This window comes from Thamnophis sirtalis, unplaced genomic scaffold (genome assembly GCF_051295495.1).
Source record: "Thamnophis sirtalis isolate CommonGarterSnake01/CBP01778 unplaced genomic scaffold, rThaSir2_p1.2 scaffold_1, whole genome shotgun sequence".
Classification (NCBI taxonomy): domain Eukaryota; kingdom Metazoa; phylum Chordata; class Lepidosauria; order Squamata; family Natricidae; genus Thamnophis; species Thamnophis sirtalis.
Window position 1 is genome coordinate 138,648,687 of NW_028261381.1, and position 21,156 is coordinate 138,669,842.

The 21,156-nt window shown below is 39.0% G+C and overlaps 1 protein-coding gene across 1 annotated transcript; it reads left to right on the forward strand.

Moving 5' to 3' along the window:
- The first annotated feature begins 3,480 nt into the window (after positions 1–3,480).
- On the forward strand, positions 3,481–18,835 carry BDKRB2 (bradykinin receptor B2). The gene is made up of 2 exons (XM_014055551.2): positions 3,481–3,552; positions 17,546–18,835. Exons 1-2 carry the CDS (start codon positions 3,539–3,541, stop codon positions 18,654–18,656), a joined length of 1,125 nt encoding a protein of 374 aa, XP_013911026.2. The 5' UTR covers positions 3,481–3,538; the 3' UTR covers positions 18,657–18,835.
- Positions 18,836–21,156: the final 2,321 nt, after the last annotated feature.

The following is a 21,156-nucleotide window of genomic DNA, read 5'->3' on the forward strand; positions in this document are numbered from 1 at the left end:
AAGGAAGAGCAGGAAATAACAGCTATAGCCTAGGAAATCCACAGCTACAAAGCTTAAATTGCAAATTGTAGGCAGATTCTCCAATTTCAATCCATCAGAAATGTTTCTACCAATCCATTAGTGGAGAAACTGCAGTGAATCAGTCAACACCTGATGAGGAAGAAGCAGTGCAGCTTTGGACGCATATATAGGATCGCCCAAAGAAATGCAACAAGAACATTTTTTGGTTGAAGGAGATGGATAAGAATAAAAAAATGAAAGAAGTTGTAATGACAGCAGAAATGGAGTGGGGAAAGGCAAGGAAGATCAAGAATTGATCAGAACCAACATGTATTCATGAATACATTTTGAACTGCTTAGATTTTGGTTGCAGTGTCTGACAAGTCTGTACCCACTCATCACCAAGCAATTTAACCACATACTTTAAGGAGGTGAAACTGAAGATTGGTTAACATCTGGCAAAATCCAAATGATAATGAAAGATCCAATGAAAGGGGCAGCACCAGACAACTAAAGGGCAATTACCTGGTTACCAATAACTTTAAAATTGCTAATTGGTGTGATAGTCAATGTAGTACAATAGCATCAAGTGGAAAATCTGAGCAGAAAGGATTTGAGCCCAAATAGCAGAGGGACAAAATATTAGCTCCTAATGAACAAGATGTTTTTGGAGAACCATAAGACAAAGAAGATCAAGTTGAATCAGAGGTGGGTTGCTCCTGGTTCAGCCTGGATCGGGCAAACTGGTAGTAGCAGTGGCAGAAGGCTCCGTCCACTCGCCTGGACGCTTCTGTGCATGCACAGAAGCATTGTATGTGCATGCCCGAACCAGTAATAAAAAAATTGGCAACCCACTACTGACTTGAATGTAGGCTGGAATGATTACAAGAAGACACTGGACTCCTTGCCACATGACTGGGTAATTCAAATACTTAGAAATAATAGGAATCTGTAATCAGAAGCTTTGTGCAAAGATCACTACCATTATGCAAAACAGAGCTACTGGCAAATGGTGATAGAATGGGAGAACTTACATCAATAGAGAAATCTTTCAAGGAGCAAGGAAATTTCCTATCCTACTGTTTATCATTGCATGTCCATACTTCATGTGCCACTTATGCCAAATGTGCCGTTTATGCCATCATGTGGCAATTTAACATTGAAATTAATGCCCATCTCATAATAACACTGCTGCCTTAGGTCAATGATGTTGTTGTAGCAAAACACAGTTATATTCCTCAGTCAAACCAGGGGGTCAAATATACCCAGAAACCAAATTTAGTCATATATAGGATTAAATTAAATTTACCCAGTCAATCATGTTATGGGAACAAATAAATCTAGTCAATGTTGTTGAAGTACACAGAAAGAAAGAATGACTTAAAATATAGGGCTCACTATTACAGACCTTATTGCTGAAATCTACCAGAACAGAATTTCTCTGCACCAAATAACTATAGTGTCTCAAGAGCCTAGCTGCTGATTTGAGAAAAAACTAGTGAGGTTTGCCAGTATTCTCTCAATATAAAGCTTTGTGGGATGTAAGCAGCAGTTGAGCTTAGGTGGAGAGTCTGTTTGCTAAATGGTGACTGTTAATTTCCAGAAAAAACCTGAAAGAATAGAATAGAATAGAATAGAATAGAATAGAATAGAATAGAATGGAATGGAATGGAATGGAATGGAATGGATTGGAATGGAATGAATGGAATAGAATAAAATAGAATAGAATAGAATGGAATGGAATGGAATGGATTGGATTGGAATGGATTGGAATGGAATGAATGGAATGGAATGGAATGGAATGGAATGGATTGGAATGGAATGAATGGAATAGAATAGAATAAAATAGAATAGAATAGAATAGAATTCTTTATTGGCCAAGTGTGATTGGACACACAAGGAATTTGTCTTTGATGCGTATGCTCTCAGTGTACATAAAAAGACAAGATACATTCATCAAGACTCATAAGGTACAACACTTAATGATATAGGGTACAAATAAGCAATCAGGAAACTTTGGTTAGATATATTGTTGGGAAAAGGGGAGCGGTCATTAAGCCAGTCAAAAACTGCTATTTGGAGAAGCATTATACCCCACACCACAAAAATACCATCATTTATTTTCTTTATAAAGCACATTTCTAAGGCCCTAGCAATTTTAAAAGGAAGAAACATCACAATATCAAAAAAAACAATGATAGTTACCCAGATAGAAGAATACAAACCCTGTTTTCCTTACAACACATAACTTAAAGGGGCCCAATTGCCACCCTATTCCAAGGACTAGAGAAAGAGCCAAGTTTCAGGGCTTGTTTAAAGGGAGGCAAACCATGGGGTAGTTTGAATCTCTGGGCAATCTGCGCCAGAAGGCTGGTGCTGTGACCGAAAAGGCACATTCATGGGTACCACTAGAGGGCACTGCTTACTCAATGAGATCATGGCCGGAAACTGAGAGATAAGTGATCCTTCAATTTATTAAGTTTTACGCCATGTAGGCAGTGATGAGATTCAAACATTTTTACTATCGGTTCTGTGGGCATAGCTTGGTGGGTGGGGTGGGGCTTGGTGGGTGTGGCAGGGGAAGAATACTGTAAAATTTCCATTCCCTCCTGATCGACTGGGACTCAGGAAGCAGAGAATAGATGGGAGCAGAGACAGTCAGGAGTGGTATTTACTGGTTCTCTGAAAGTTTCAACTACCGGTTCTCCAGAACTGGTCAGAACTCCTGAATACCACCTCTGCATGTAAGGCTCTCTGTGTGATAACTGTCATCAAAAATTGCACCCAAAAGTAAACAATACAGCTTATGGAGCAGTGGTCTCATATGTAGGTATAATGGTACTTACCTATAACAGCTGACCATACCCTCCAACCAAACGCAGACCAGACCCAGGCACAAAACCCTCAAAATATTATTTCCCCTTCTTCCACTCTAATTTCCAGCAAACCCATATAATTGTACAACCCCTGGTGTCCCATTAATACATACACTTCCTCCAGGTGTTACATTGTGACATAATCTCAAATTGTCATTCATGTTTGTCAATTCTATTACAAATGTACAGGCTGAACAGGAATAAACTGAAGACCAGAAGCAGACTATTTATTGAAGCATTTAGAGGGCACCCAACTCAAACAATGTGACTCAAGGTGCCATACAAAAAAAAAGGAAAGGAGGGGATCACCAACTGACGAATGAAAAAGAAGAAGACAAGACAAACCATTTAAGCCTGCTAGATTGATGAAATGTAAGGTAGCTTCATATCTGCATCCAGAAAAGGTGTTGTGTTACTGAAACTATCAGTGTCTGTGGATGGTTTATTCTCAGCTGCTCATCAAAAGGCCACAATTTCATAAAGCCAAAAGCAGCTACTTAGGGAACACTAGAAGACATGAGTGTAGAAACATAAATCAGTTTCATCTACGGTGGGAGGAGCTGCTTCAATTCTTTCCAGAAAAGCCACAGCTGCAGCACAAAGTGATTCATAAAGGCAGCTACAATTTGAGTGAACATCCAAAGCCAGAATCTCTTGCTGGAATGGAATATCTACGGTAGGTCTGTTTTTCTTTGAGTAGATTGTTAAACGTAAAACTTTCTAACATCTTTCTTGCAATTCTAATTCCTATTTTTATTGCTGAATACAATAATTAATTCAATTAATGTCACAGCACAAACTAAAAAGACTTAGCATTCATAGATAACAGATAGATGTGTGTGTGTGTGTGTGTGTGTGTGTGTGTGTGTGTGTGTGTGTGTGTGTGTGACTATAGTGTCCTCCAATAAGTGCTTTCAAGGCAGATTAGAACACAAGAAACGTTGGACACAAAAGCTCTGGAACACACTGAGGAGTTACAGAGGATGCAGTGAGACTTTTTTTAACAAAACATGAAACAAAAACAGAGAAGCTGTAAGTTATAAATGAATTTTCCCTTGGTCACTCCAGATGGACTGAAATCAACTGCTGTCATTTTCCTGAACAGTGTGATTGCTTTGTTCTGTATGTGCTTGAATATTCTTTTTTTTTTTTTTTTTTTGGCTATTTTGAAGCACAACTGAATAAAATCCACTACGGCCCTAATGGCTGGAAACTATGGGAAACACATTTTAACATGCCGGGACAATTACAAGCTGAGGAAGGTTGTATAAGTATTGCTCAAAAAGTCAAAATTCATTTTTGGGAGCGGGTGGTGGTAATGGGGCAAGCAGTTGTAGAGTGATTTTATTTATGTTGATGTTGATTTATGATAGTAAACCTGCTAGTCAGAACCTCTATGAAGAGGTCAGGCCTTCAGTCAAGATGAGATTTACTTGTAACTTAATGAATTTTTTAGTGTTTTGATTTTAAAAAAATAAGGGGAAGAGAAGAAAACCAGAGAGATGAAGGAAGATGCATTAGCAACAGAATTAAAAAGTTGTCCTGCATTTTAAAAAAATGAAATGGAAATTGCTAGATGAAGCCACTATTATGAACAGGATAATATACTAGGAACAGCCATTCTCAATTTCCCTACAGCAGGGGAAATAGTTTGATTTCCCCCTGATGATTTGGATTTCAGTTCTCATCAGTGTTCCTCATGGCAAAGGACTGTCGGATTTGTGGTCCATAACATCCAGAGTCTGCCATGTGCTTGCCTTTCTTAATGAATAGGTTGGATGTAGAAAATATTGGAGATTAGGTTGGGCTACAGTCCAATTGTCTGTTTTCTAAGAAGGAAATCCTCTGAACTCATTCAAACTTCCCTCTTAGGGAACAAATAAAATATTGTACAAGCACGTAATGTAAACATTTTGACTTGGTGTTTGTGAATCCAATTATCACTACTTTCATCCTACATGTCACAGATATAATCTAGTAATCTGGAGCCAAGAAAAATGCAATCAAGTTGTTGCACTTCTGCTCTCTAGGTCATTAGAGACCTACTAATACACTTTGTAATCTTTCTTCACTGAAGCTGACATGCAGTTCCTCTTCTAATATATTGTTTACTGGGAATTTGGGGCAATATTCTCTGCCGAAATGATATCAAGGTGTAAGAGATGTTTTTAAAAGAACATATTCACTAGAATGAAGCTAAAATGCTCATATCCACTCTAGTCATTTTAGTTCTTTTAATTAGTAACATGAATGAGATCATAAAATCTCTATGAACTGCAAGTAATTCCTCCTTTGAAAAATTACTAAGGCAGAAGTGATCTTGATTCATGAAATGAATGAATGAATTAAGCTAACCGGATGCAATTGCTAGAAAGGAAGAAAAGAGATGCCAAGTGATCTAGAGAAATAATTGGAAAAGAAAACTTCTTTTTAATCCCATCAGATGATTTCTATGAGCAGCAAAGGATTTAAATAGATAAGATTTGTTTTCTTTGTGAGAATCTGAAAAACTAAACAGGGTGCTTTGTTATTGTTATTTTACCGGCAACCTTTTGAAAGAGAATGAGAAAGCTTTTAAGATTGGCATAAAATCAATAAGAAGACAGTTTAAGCTAAAACATAGAAAGATTTCTATTTTAATAGCCTTTTTACAATTTTATTTTGGAATTATTATATAGCATATATCAATTAAGCCCTTTTGTAACTCAATTTATAAGTATCATGGGATAGTCAACCAGATAAAAATTGTTTTACAATATACATGTAACCCTTCTGATTTGATAATAGCTTCATATCGAATGTATATCAAAGATTCAGAACCACTCCCAGAAATCATCCTTACCGGTCCAATAAAGATGTATTCAAATTAAAGATGTGCCAAAACTTCAGGTTTGAATTGTGGATTGAAAGTAAATTACATTCATTTTGGGCTTATACCATGTTGAGAATGATTTAAATGTGAATTGTGTGGTTCAGATATTCTTTATGCTCTGTGAGCCTTAGGATTTGCAGAAGTTCTTTTTTTAAGACTTCAGGGCAATTCTAGGGATGTGTGGGTAGCCCCAAAATAATTCAGTGATCATTGTAATATCACCACTGGCCACAGTCAGGTGAGGAGAAACGGAACAGGGTGAGTATCTGATGCTGATGTAGTTTGAAGAGTAACCCTTTATTTATTCTGACAAATGCAGGACATGAAAGAACAAAAACTTAATTTTTGTAAAAGATTCTGCCAGCTGAGCTCCTACAGCCAGCTATGAAAGTGATGGGATTAGAGAATTAGCATCCTGGGATTCTATGGGACTTTGTGACTCAGGGCAAAAATAATTTTAGAATATTTATTTGTTTTGATTTTATGCCACAAATTTTATTGTTTCTAAAAAAAGACACATCCTGCAACTGGGAAATGTTACGTTTCTTTGCTCTGTCATCTACCTGTTTGCTCACTTTTGAATTTCCTATGGAAATAATTTGTTAGCTTTTCATTTCTGTTTTACCAAGAAACAATTCCTTTATTGGATCGGGCCACTGCCCCTTCTGTTGTCATACTCTGTTCTCACGGTGCCCAACCAATTGCACCAGGAAGTCCACTGATATCTCTGCAGATGGCCTTCAAAGGCATCAAGGCTACCAATAAAGGAGAATATTTCTAGCTCAGGGTTGAAATGAGGGGTCCTTGGTGCTCTCTGAGATTGCCTGGTTTTTTGCAGATGTTTCATTCAAAGGCATCAAGACCAGAGGTAGGTTGCTACCAGTTTGGACCATTCATCTGAGTAGATAATAACTTGGTCTGCCACACTCCCGAAGCGGTTCTCTCGGCGGTGCCATCTTGTTTTGTGCTTCTGGCTGCATATTCAGCACAATTTTTTAGTACTGCACATGCACACGTAGCGTGCATCAAGCAAGCACACACAGAGCACGTCCCTGAGCGAACCGGAAGTAACAGCAGCCAGAACTCAGCCCTGATCAAGGTTAAATCACCGTTGATCTCAAAGATTTTCATGTATCAGACAAACCTTGTTTTGAAACCAGCGTTGTACCTCATCACAGCAAATTCTAAACTTGAATTAATGTGTTATGTAAAAAAATCTCTCATCAACAGGAGACGTTCCTCATACTTTTCCATATGTTGCACAAGTAATAAACTGAGATTTAGAATTGTATGCGTCCCGCCCTCAGTGGTGGGATTCAAATTTGTTTACTACCGGTTCTCTGGACGTAGCTTGGTGTGTGTGGCAGAGGAGGATACTGTAAAATCTCCATCCCCTCCCAACTCCAATTTTCCCCCAAAAAGAGGGTGAAAATCTGGGTCCATCTTATACACTGAATACAGCATTTTGGCCTACTGAAACCCCACTCCCTTTGCAAAAATGGATGTGCAGAGGGTTTGGGAGGCTTGCAAAGTGCTCCTGGGGGCTGGGGAGGGCACAAATGAGCAAAAAACTGGGCCCTTTTTGCTCATCCCGCCCAGACCCCAGGAGCACTCTACAATCCTCCCAACCCCGCTGCATGCCCTTCTTTTTTTTGCAATAAATAGCCAATTTTTGCTCATTTTGCCCCCCCCCCCCGGCCTTTCTACAAGCCTCCCAAAGCTCTGCATACCCTTTAAAAAAAAAAAACACCCCATTTTTGTGAAAAACAGGCTGTTTTTTGCTTGTTTTGACGGAGGGGGCCCAGTTCCCAGGAGCACTCTACAAGCCTCCCAAAACTCTGCATGCCCTTTTTTTTTAATGTTTGGGAAACCTTCAGCGTGCAAAAACTTTTTTTTCCCATTTACCTCTTCAAAATCATGGTGTGTTTTACACTCCGATGCGTCTTATAGTCTGAAAAATACAGTAGCTTCCTTGAGCACCCACTAAGCAGAAAGGGAGGGAATAGATTGAAATATTAAACAATAAATGAACATTAGGGAAAGAACTATTGCCATTTTCTCTATTATGTCCAAGTGTATTGTATGTAAGTTAACTGCACTTTCAGATTTGTTATATCCCTGAACTAGTACCTTCCTTTGCCACTAGTTTCAGAGACAAGTCAAGGTGCCAGGACTTTTCTGTTATAATTATAGTTTATCCTTGGGTACCTTAGATTATATTGTATATAATGGGCTTTCTGTGCTTTAATCTTTGAAGCTTCCCAGTATCACTTGTGTGGGATGGGTACCTATAAAAATCATATAAGTTAAAATATATATTCAGGTATTTATAAAAAAATAAAAGGGTAATTAATTTTAAAATTCTTGATCTACTTTAGACTCTGGTCTCTTCATTCCCAAATTCTTACTGTATTAATTTTGATGCTTATTCATATACCTTGTTTTCCCCAAAATAAGATCTCCCCAGGTAATAAGATCCAATTGGGCTTTTGCGCACATGTGCTAAAATAAGCCCTCCCCTAAAATATTTAAATGCAACTGGCCCCCATCATTTCCTGGGGGGGGGAGAGGGGAACATGTCCCACATGTCCCACATGCACCTGCCATCCATGTGGAACAGCCTCGCAGAGGCCGCTCTTGCAAATCCTAGCTACCACGCCCCTTCTTTTAGTAGCAGCCACAAAAAAAGTGGCAGGTACAGAGACGCTAGGGCTGGCAAGAATGTGCCAGAAACAGAGACAGAACTTCCAGAACTCTCTGGATCAGCTGATCCATTGGCCATGGGCTGAGGTTAAGGGGCCACCTGCACCACAAAAATAATAAGACCTCCCTGAAAATAAGGCTGAGAACATTTCGGGGGAAGAAAATAAAATAAAACCCTGTCTTATTTTTGGGGAAACATGGTATTCAATTCAACACAATACAATAGCAGACTGGAAGGGACCTTGGAGGTCTTCTAGTCCAACTCTGTGCCTAGGCAGGAAACCCTATACTATTTCAGACAAATGGCTATCCAACATCTTCTTAAAGACTTGCAGTGTTGGGGCATTCACAACTTCTGGAGGCAAGCTGTTCCACTGATTAATTGTTCTAACTGTCAGAAAATTTCTCCTCAGTTCTAAGTTGCTTCTCTCCTTGATTAGTTTCCACCCATTGCTTCTTATTCTACCCTCAGGTACCTTGGAGAATAGTTTGATTCCCTCTTCTTTGTGGCAACCCCTGAGATATTGGAACACTGCTATCAACTCTATCCTAATCCTTCTTTGTATTAAACTAGACATACCCAGTTCCTGCAACCGTTCTTCATATGTTTCTATGTGCTTCTATTCCTATCTATGTGTGGTTTTTTTTTTAAAAAAAACTAGCTATTATTAGTACAGTAGAACCTCTGGTCATGAACTTTCTGACCACAATCAAAGTGGGTTTTTTGTAAGTGCCAAATTTCCTGTTGAATCCACGTGTGGCCATTGCATTAATTTTACATTAAATTTGGTTAGTTCCAGTCATGACCAAATTGGGTTGCAACCAAAGTTATGGAATGAATTATGGTCATGAACAGAGGTTCTACTGTATTAGAAGAAGTAGAATTAGAATTATTAAAATTTGAATTATTTAGTATTATAGCAATTCAAAAAGATTGGCTCAGATGAAGTTGTGATTTTGTTCTTGAGTCTTGGACAGAGGAAAACTATCAATTGAAATGTGAATTACTCTATCACTGAATGGGAAATTGGACAAAGGCTTCTGATATTAATCTAATAAGGTAGCGACTGAAAATAAAAATTCCTGAGGTAAGGAAGCAGATTGCGTGCCCAGAAGAACTAAATTAAAACTATTCCAGTTGTAATGAGATGAGTCTACATCCACTTGTGCAGGAAAGTGATTTCCAGCAACTCAGTTCTTCTCAGAAATAACCTGAAGAAACCGTTTTAAATTGACCAGGGTAGAATTGTGCTTGAATGACGTTTCCTGTTTTTCCTGCAGAGCTCTTTTCCAGTTTCTGGCATGAAAGCCCTTTCAGACAATTCGGAATATTGTACAATCCTTCTTCCCAACTGCATGGTGGGAACATAACCTCAAATTTTATAGGCAACAAAAAGTAATGAAATCGCTACTTGATAGCACTTTCTGGTAAATTATAATTTGTGTAGAACAAAATTAATGTTAAAAAGCAAGCTTAGGGTATTCATAAATGCAGGATAATATAACAATAATAACATTGCCAAATGTATTTTGACAAAATAATTTCCTTTATCCTCTCAGAAATATTCTTCATGGTTATTACTGGATGATTGAGTAGTGAATTCCAAGCGCTTGTGCATTATAATTATAATTATAAGAATTCAACATACAGCTTTTTGTCCTTTTCCTTTTTGCTTTGGGTATCAGTAAAAGTTTGATTCAGTGGTGGGTTTCCATTATTTTTATTACTGATTTGCTCATGTGCATGCGCACGCACACGAACACACAAGACACTTCTGTGCATGCACAGAAGCATCCAGGTATATAGGCAGAGCCCAGTGGTGGGTTTCAAATTTTTTTAGAACCTCTTCTGTAGATGTGGCCTATTTTGTGGGAGTGGCTTGCCGGCCATGTGACCGGGTGGGAGTGGCTTGCCAGCCATGTGACTGGGTGGGAGTGGCTTGCCAGCCATGTGACTGGGTGGGAGTGGCTTGCCAACCATGTGACTGAGTGGGAGTGGCTTGTCATGTGATTGGGTGGGTGTGATCAACTTGTAAAATGTGGTGAAACTCACTTAACAACGCTCTTGCTTAGCAACCAAAATGTTGGCTCAGAAACTCTGGCATTTGAAGCACGCAAGTCTTAAAGCTGTCAAGTTACAAGACCCTTGCACCCCTAACCCTTTAGAAAAAAAAATCCAGGGGTGTTCAAACTTGACAGCTTTAAGACTTTAAGGTTTAGATAGGATTCTTAGAGGTGGGTGGGGCGATTGGTGAGCCAGCCAATCAGTGAGCAGCAGGTGGGACATGCGTGGTGTGGATAGGCGGGGGGAAGGAGCTAGAAACGGTTCTAAATGGCATGGGAGATTTGTGGAACCTCTTCTATAGAAGAGGTTAGAACTGGTAGGAACCCACCACTGGCGGACCTTCCCACCATTGCCACTACCATTTTGCCCGATGTGGGCCAAACCGGGAGCAACCCACCTCTGGTTTGATTAGCAACCATTTCTCTAATTCCTGGTAAGGATGAATTGCCATGTGGATTTCCCCCCAATTATTTCTGTACAATAATTAAAATTAGAGATAACCAGAACACTCCTAATGGAATGAAGATTATGCTGTGCTTCAAACAAAATGTAGACAAACATGCAGAACTTCATTTTGGTCATTGACCAATAAAAGTACAATCAATAAAATGAACAACACAGAACTACATGTGCAAAATCAAGCTTAGGTCACCAGCAGCCCTTTTGCATGGACTTTTGACCACAAAAATAATTAACAAATTCTATCTTCAGGATGGTGTTTATTTCATTTATAAAATTTAGATGTCACCCACCTCACTATCCAAGGGACTCTGGGTGGTTTAGATACTGATACAGTATCATATTTTAAAGGTCTCATACCAGAAAGAAGGAGCTGTTATGTTACATCTTGCCCCCATAAATGAGGCTTCTCTTTCATTCTCACCTTACAACCCTGACAGTGGTGGGTTCCAGATCCCATTGCAAACGGTACAGTGCAATGGGGCCAGGCGTCCACCACATGAACGTGTGCGCACACACACGCAGCGCGTGCATGCGTTCTTACCCCTTGCGATGCTCCGCAATGCCTTCGTGACGCTCCAGCTGCTCGGTGGAGCATCGCGCAGGTGCTGTACGCTTCATGCGCAGAAGACCTGAACAGCTCAAATACAGGTAAGGAGTGCGGGCGGGTGGATGGGCCCTCCAGAGCACCATACCGAAACAGTACCTGGTGCTCCCACCAGGCACTGATATGCCCGTACCGGGGCGTACCGCCTGCAACCCTCCACTGAAACCTGAGTAATGAAGGACATTTTACACAGTACTGAGTTCTAGTCCTGCCTTAGGAATAAAAGCCATCTGTGTGACCTTGGGTTAGTCACTTTCTCTCAGTGGATCCCTCCTCATAGGATTGTTGTTGTGGGGAAAATAGAAGGAGGAAAAAGTGTTATGTATGTTCATTCCCCTGAGTTATTTATAAAAATAATCGAGGTGAGATAAAAATAATCAAATAAAAATATATCCTGGGTAGATTTTTGTTTTACATTGACCACCAGGAGGAAGTATGCAATACATTTTAACCTATTTGGGACTCATCAGGCATATGTAGCTACAGATTTTTCTATGAGCTTCAAACTCAAATGGTAATTGCTATGAACCATGAGTCCCAAGTCAGATATCGCTCCCTGGTGGTCAATACAAACAATTAACAAACTCCACCTGTTAAAGTTATACTAAGAAATATATTAAGTACGTGACCTGCCAAAAAAATCAAGTTTAAAGATGCAAGAATTACCTGAGAATAAGCATATTAAGGGTAATTAATTAAATTAAATTAAATTAAGGGTAATTTTAATTTTAAAAGAGAATGAAATCAAATGAAATAAAGTTTTTTTTCCTGTTGATCTTCAAGAACTCAGCAGTCATGCAGCTTTCCAATACAAGTGTAACATTGTCCTATTTACTTTTTTAAATGAATTTTCTCTGGCCCACTTGGTTGTAGAATAATTTGTTTTGTTTTGTTTTGGACTCATGATGTTTATTAAAAGTTCTTGTATTCTCAGTTAATACCCTGTAATTAAATTTTCAAGAACTACAAAATGGATCAATGGATACCCTTATTTTGTATAAGGTTTTAAGTATATTCAGGCCATTGTGTGACACTTTGCTGTAATTCTTCTCCCTTGGTTTTCAAGTGTTCAGTAATATCTCAGGCAAATTACGCTTATAACAAGATTAAGGAAAAAAATCCTTTAAAATTTAATTAAAGAAACAAACTACATTCTTTATTAATCATAAATCAGAAAAAAAATCCTTGGAACATGATTCCCGAACCCAAAGCCAGATGATAAAGGCACAATTGGAAAATCTGTACTGTTCTGCAGCAAGTTAAAGTTTGATTGTCAAGGTTCCTGGTTCTTTTTGATGCTTATTTATTTTTAAACCAAAATTGGACTGATCAATGTTTCAAATCTGACACTCTAAAATGTGGAGATCTTGCACCAATGTATCCCAAAATGGAGCATACTCAGAAGTGGTATTCTGCTGTTTCGCCCTGGTTCGGGCAAGCTGGTAGTGGCGGTGATAGGAGGCTCCATCCACCTACCCAGATGTCATCACGGATGCTCTGCACATGCAAAGAAGGTTATGCGCATGTGCTGAAGCGCCACATGTAAGCTAAGCAAGTGCATGCGCACACACACACAGTGTTAAGTCCTTGGACTTACGACGCTGTCCAAAGCATTGCCGGCTACAGAACTCCCCTGATTGGCTAAGACGCTAGCAGCCTTTCAGTGAGAAAATGCAGCCTTCTGATTGGTTCAGCCTTCTGACAGCTACTATATAAAGAGCTGTCAGACAGCCAAAGTTATTGTTGCCAGTTCAGGAGTTGCCTTGCACTTTGCACTGTTAGCTATTACAATAAAGGTTGTTTTAGCATTCAACCTGCCTCACGTCAGTTCCTGCCTGCCTAGTTCTCCATACAGAGCATGCACGTTCCCAGTTCTGAACCGGAAGCAAAGGTAAGAGAAAACTATTACTGAGCATACTCCTACTTTAATAAAATAATACATTTCATGTTCCAGAATGTGAACAGAATTTGGCTTGCTGAGGAATTCTGGGAGTTAAAATCCACACAGTTTAGAATTGTCAAGATTGAGAAACAGTGCCCTCTGTTTCAATGTATTTCCTGTAAACAAATCTAATTTCTGTTCAATAAAACCTACTCTATTGATCCTTACTAAGGTTGGGTCCTGCTCTTAGAAAGGTGGAAAGAGAGGGAGAGGAGGGAGGACTGGGGGTGAGTTCTATTTTCCACAAATCAGAAAGAATAGGGCATATTAATGTCTTGTCTTCTGTTGTTAGGAATTCAGATAAAACCTGAAGAATTTGTAATATACTAAAGGCATGAATTTATTATACCAATGTGTTGTCTCACTAATGAATATGTTTCTAAAACTTATGGGTATCATTCTGAGTATATTCTATTTAATTCATGGAATTTATGTTTACCTTTTAATTACCTGTAATTTTCTCACGGATGCCATTGGAAGTTGTCTTAAGTACTGTAAATTGAATGCTACTTCATAATAAAAAAAAATGACAGCATTAAAACAGTAATGCTAGATAGTAGTGATATCACAGACAGAAGGAAGGTAAAATGAAGGGATTTTCTCAGGTAAATTACGCTTATAACAAGATTAAGAAAAAAATCCTTTAAAATATAATTAAAAAGAAACAAACTACACTCCTTATTAATCATAAATCAGGAAAAATTCCTTGGAATATGATTCCCTAACACAAGACCAGATTATCACAGCACAATTGGAAAACCTATACTGTTCTGCAACAGGTTAAAGTTTGTTTGACTGGATTAGGGGAAAATCCCTTTCCTATGTCTGAATATTTTGTGTGAAGTCATAACATTATTATGCAGCGACAGTGGCAGGAAACCTAACCATGATCTCCATTTCCTTTTCTATTGTTCTGTGGCTATAAATATATGAGAAAGAATGGCTTCCTGTAGTAACCTTGGAATCCCCAAAGCTGACCTCCTTGTACATTGTCACTTACTGGCAGAGATTGCCACAAAACATTGCAGGGTTATCAATTTGCTTAGGGTTGGAATCAGTGGTGGGTCGCAGACGGTACGCCCTGGTATGGGCGTACCGGAGCCTGCCCGGAGCACCGGATACTGTTCCGGTACAGTACTCTAGAGGGCCCGCCTGCCCACCCGCACTCCTTACCTGTCTTTTAAGCCTTTGCGCTTCTGCGCACCCACATGGCATGTACAGCACCTGCGCAACGCTTTGACGAGCAGTTGGAGCATCGCTGAGGCTTGCAGAGGTGTCGTAGGCAGGTATGACACATGCACATGCCATGTGCATATGTGCGCACACTGCACGTGTCCATGTGGGCGACGCTGGGCTTGTTCCAACCATACCAGTTGGAACGGGATCTGGAACCCACCACTGGTTGAAATCTTACCCTTGTCAACAGAGGTGGTATTCAGCAGGTTCTGACCAGTTCTGGAGAATCAGTAGTGAAAATTTTGAGTAGTTTGGAGAACCGGTAAATACCACCTCTGACTGGCCTCGCCCCCATCTATTCTCTGCCTCCTGAGGCCCATCTGATCAAGAGGAAATGAGGAATAACCTTCCCCTGGAGAGGGGAGAGAATGGAGATTTTACAGTATCCTTCCCCTGCTATGCCCACTAAGTCTTGCCACCAAGTCATGCCACACCAACCATGACATGCCCACAGTAAAAAAAATTGAATCCCACAGCTGCTTGTCAAGGATGCTTAACTCCTTTCTCCTCCTCAATCCACCTGTCACTTTTCCCCAACTGAGAAATCCAGATTCTATATTATAATCCATATTCCAGTTCTTACTAGGTCATCTCACTTCATTTTCTGCAGTTCTTTAAAATGTGGGCTTGATCTAAGCCTCTTCATAATCTTCTATGCTGCTATTTTGGCTGCATGATTAGGTGGGCATGGAATGGAACATTCTTGCAGAGAGTATGGCCAGCTGAAGTCCTGTAGGATTTTGTCACATGGTAAAATCCCACAGGACTTCATGGTACATTTTTTATTTGTATCTGCTGCAAAAAAAATCTCATGAGTTCAGATTTCAAGCTAAGACTTCAGTCCCATCCATGGTACTTGGAGTAACTCAGCACCATGTACACTGGAGATATGGTGCTGGGATATCTACATCTATATATCTATATAATCTGTCTAAGATTCATTGAAGTGAAGTAACCGGAAAGCATGTTTTAAGTGCATCTTACTAGACTTATTTTCTCTAGTTAAATATTTCCATTCAACTAATTTAAACATTTAGGAAAAATACCCCTTTCATTTATTATGCAACATGTAAAATCAAGAATTTAGCATGCTTATTTGGCTTACATTTTCCTTTCTAAGTGTAAGCCAAACAAGCATTCTAAATTAGAAACACACACACACACCCCACCAATTGGTTTATAGCAGCTGGGATAGCTTCAATTCATAATCTCTCTCCCTCACTCCACAAATAACACATTATACAAGAGGTATGCCTCTGGTTTATGTTCCCCAGATCAAGGCAACTCAGACTTCAAAGCAGTATGGAAGGTGCAAGGTATCTGCACATATTTTTTTTCATGGCTGGATGCTTACTATCCATTTTCTCCTTATAAGTCTTTAAGTACCAATTCACAATGCTTGAACCGAGTTAACTCATTCCCAAATATGTTACACTGACCACGATTCACCAGTCCCTGAAAGTACATCTGCATGAAATATCCAAGCAATTATCCAGCCTTATTTCATCAAATTAAGAACAGATGATCATTAAGTGAGGACAACTTACGAAAAATGACTAGCGGATTATTCCCCACCTTCCACCAACTAGCAGGAAACCAATCATTTTCTATAATGTGGGACAGGTTTGTGCAAATGTAATCATACAGAGAGAATAATATGTTTATTTGTCAGTTAAGCTGCCCAGCTAATAGATTCCATTAATGGAGATAGAGAAGAGAGTGAAGGAGAAGGGAACATTTCCAGTACTTCTGTTTTATTCAGTCGTTGCTCCATACAACGTACCTGTCAAGCTATATCTGAATACAAGTCTTGTGGTCTTCTGAAAGAATAGTAAATTATTGTCAAAAATTCCATGGCTACCCCAAAATGTAATAGTGGTACATGTGTGTGCATATAAAAATATGAACACATGAATAAATTTGTACTTATCTTCAAAGAATAATTTGTTTATGATGATGTAGATCAGGGGTGTCCAACCTTGGCAACTTTAAGACATGTGGTGGCAGAGGAATTCTGGGAGTTGAAGTCCACATATCTTACAGTTGCCAAGGTAGGACACTACTGATGTGAATATTTCCAGGGTGACTACAAATGTCTACAAGGCATCCCTAATTCATTCAGCCATTCAGCAGGATTTTATCCGTTTCAAAGCACTTGGCAATTCTTAAGTTTCTATTCAATAATAAAGCCTCAACAGTAATTTGGAGCAGCCAAACACAACATTATGTCACTGTTATTGAGGTTTTGCAAGTGGATAGAATGATTTTTTAATTTCAGCCTACATCTACATTGCACCTTTGGCTTCACTGATATACTATCAATGTAGGAATTGCTGTTAGCAAGAACACTTCTCTGTAACATTTTCTTTAGCATCTTGCAGTGTTGCCATCTGTCTGGTAAACTTGCAATATTCGTTTTTCTCGTCATGTACATGTATACATCCAAACTATACTGTATTGCCTCTCGGCATCATATAATATATGTGGGTACATGCATAATTTTGTATTTGTATATTTTGTCATGATTAGGTAGTGCATATTGGAGGTGGTGACCCTTTGAGAGCAACAAAATTTTATTTTAATGTATGCCAGTTAGTGTACATGTAAAGTGACAATAAAATTATTCTAAGTTGTAGGTCTATGTCTAAAATCCTGGGACATTTAATTGTTTTACTTGCCCCAGTTTCTTCTAATAGAACTGAATTCCATCCTTAGTTTTCAATTAAGATTTGATATTTAAATATTGTACTGAACAGGGATCTAATCCTCTTTTTTTATTTTTCAGCACTGAAGCAACGACTATTATGGTTGAGCATGGTACAGCCCTTCCTAATGGTACAGTCAGCTGGAATACAACACAATCCACATCTTGCCCTTGGCCAGAAGACTGGACATGGTTGTTACGTATCCAGCCTGCCTTTCTCTGGTTTCTTACTATAGTGGGAATGCTGGGGAATTTATTTGTTCTCAGTATCTGGTGCTTCCATAAGAGCCGCTCCACTGTGGCTGAAATTTACCTGGCAAATTTAGCAGCAGCTGACCTTCTGTTACTCTGTGGGTTACCTTTCTGGGCTATCTACACAGCCAACGACTTCCATTGGCCATTTGGGCTCATCTTTTGCAAAATCATCAACTCATTCCTTGTTATCAACTTATATTCCAGCATTTATTTTGTGGTCATGGTGAGCATTGATCGCTACTTGGTCTTGGTGAAAACAATGTCTCTGGGACGCATGCGCCAGTCAAAGTGTGCCAAATGGAACTGCTTTGTGATTTGGGTTTCTGCCCTTTTCTTTTGCTTTCCTACTCTGGCATTCAGGCAATTACAGGGTGTGAATGGATATGAGGGTGTGGCCTGTGTTTTGGGCTATCCTCCTGATTTTCCGTGGACAATTTTCACGGCCATTTTGCTGAACACGGTGGGCTTTCTGATACCAGTCTGTATCATTACCTACTGTTCTGTTCAAATCATCCAAGTTTTACAAAACCGTGACATTCAAAAGATCAAAACCATTCAGACTGAGAAAAAAGCCACCGTACTGGTTCTTGCAGTCCTTCTTCTGTTTATCATCTGTTGGCTTCCATTCCAGGTCACCACATTCATAGATATGTTATTTCAAATAGGTATCATTGTTGGTTGTGATGTAGATCAAGGCATAGTTGTGGCTAGCCAGATTGCTACCTATTGCGGTTTCATCAATAGTTGTCTTAATCCAATAATCTACGTCATTATAGGTAAACATTTCCGAAGGAAATGCAAGGAAGTCTACTTTGGCAGAGTTCTTCGAAGACCTAGCTCAGCACCATCAATGACAACTATGGAAATTCTCCGTACTTCCTTTTCAGTAAATAATGAAAGGAAAACATCTGCAAAGAATAATTTGCTTATTTCATGAAAAAAAGATAAGAGATTAAGTAAAATTATGGTTGTATGTGGAACCTCATCTTCAGTGATATAGACTAATTTATTACTAATTAAAGTTTGTGGAAGCTGACATTGGTTTGCATAGGACAACAGCTCCAGTCAATGAATGGGGCTCAGTTAGTATGCTTGTACGTATTTGCCTGTATATGTGTATATCAAATATCTGCATCAGATATTGGATTCTGAAGATCCTTTTCAAAAACCAAAATCTTTCTGCGAAGAAAAATCATGTATGTCTTCTATGGTATTTTGAATTCAAAAATGCTCAAATACTTGAGAAATCTTTGCTCTGGTACTCTTGCTCTTCTGCCATAGGAAGAAGAGCCATTGTAGAGCCTCTTTTTGGCTTGAACATGAGAATTAGCCCAAATCCTATCCAGATTGCCCAATGAATATACAAAAAGAAGAAGATGACTGCTCCTGCTGTGACTTCCATTCCAAAAGCTCCAAGTTACAACACATTTTGTGTCAGCTCCAAGCATTTATGTTCCTGCCAGATAAGGGTAATCAGTTGTGAAACTCTTTACCCATAAGGCCTTTTAACAAAGTCTGGTATTCAGGAAGCAGCCCTGCTTGCCATGATGAATACTTCAGACTCATAGACGTTCAGTTCATATTCACCATGTTTGTGAGCTAAAGGTATATATGTAATACTTAATGTATAACCATGACTGACTCCCAAATTTGTTAGAATATTCATGACTGGGAAAGACATGATAACAAGGTCAGCCAATGAATAGGCATAGCAACAAGGTCAGCCAATGAGAGCTGAAACAGCTAGGGGCCAGTGTGTGGTTTAGTCTGCAACCTTCTGGGTCTGTGCAAAGAAGTGAAACAGAAACTTAAGACACCATCTGCTCTGAACTCTGAGATGAAACTGTTCTCTCCTGCTTGTGTTCTGCTTGTAACTTCTACCATGTTGAACGAATCCACTATTGGTATTGTACATTTATTCATCTATTATGTATATAAAGAAATTAATGAATCCAGCTGAATCAGTTATCTGTGTGTGCTTTCTGAATTTGATTTTTCCTGCAACAAACTCTAACAAAATTTATGTTGCTAAGTGAGACATTTGTTAAGTGAGTTTTTCCCATTTTCTTGCCACATTTGTTAAGTGACATGGTTAGCAACATGGTTGTTAAGTGAATCTGGCTTCCCCGTTGACTTTGCTTGTCAGAAAGGTCACAAAAAATGATCTCATGACCCCAAGACAATGCAACCATCATAAATATGAACCAGTTCTCCAGCATGTGAATGCAAATCACATGCCATAGAGATGCTGCAATGGTCATAAGTCTGGGGAATTCTGGGAGTTGAAGTCCAGACATCTTCAAGTTGCCAAGGTTGAGAAACACTGGTCTGAGGTAATGATCATATCACTTTTTTCAGTGCTGTTGTAACTTCGAACAGCCACTAAATGAACTGTTGTAAGTTGAGGACTACCTAAAATAGCCATCTAGAGTTGCTTCAGTAATTTAGTTGTCTAATAAACTGATAAACCTCCAACTGCTCTATCTATAGAAGTTAATGGGTCTGGCAGCTAATGGGGATAGTAGGGGGGAGATCGTTATGGGGCATAAGAAAGGGTCTGGAAGTACTGGCCCTATTGTTCCATGACATCAGCCAGCAGAAACCAACAGAACTCTTTTTACTGGGGTAGGTAGCCCTGAATGTTGTAAAAGTGTGAAGTGTCAGATTACCCCCTTTTTCCCTCAGTGAACCACTATCATCTAAAAAAAAGTGTAAAAAGCAGTGATTCTTTTCATCTGAATGCTATTGCATTGGCAATATACATATAATCAATTGCTCCACCTTACTTTAAGGTGAATGGAAGGCAGAGCAAGATACCCTGAAAACAAGACCTCCCCAGATAATAAGCCCAATTGGACTTTTGAGTGCATGTGCTAAAATAAGTCCTCCCCCAAAAGTAAACCCTCCCTGAAAATATTGCAACACAGCAGTAGCCATGAGGTGACCAAACACACCACCTCCTGCACCTCGAAAATAATAAGAGATCTCCCAAAATAAGGCTAAGCGCTTATTTCAGGGGTCAAAAGAAAATAAGACCCTGTATTATTGTTCAGGGAAACATGGTAGCTATATTTTGTCAGAGACCAACTAAGGCTTTTGATTGAAAAACTTGAAATATTCATATTTTACATGCTATCTTAATTCTTTTGTAAATCTGTATTTCTTTTAGTGGATTTGTTTGCCACTGAAACTATAAATTATGCACATTTGTGTTGTTTCTATTGCTTTACTTGATTTGTATATATATATATGTTTGTAAACAAAATATTCATAAACATGAACACATGTGATTTTTTTAATGGTCTGTTGCTTTGAAAACAGTTTTCTTGTAGAAAAGACTTTCTCCTGTGGAACTACTATGCTGTATCTTGCTTATGTAGGAATCAATCAATTCTCCAAATTCCAAAAATGTTATTTTGTAATAATATTATTTTGTA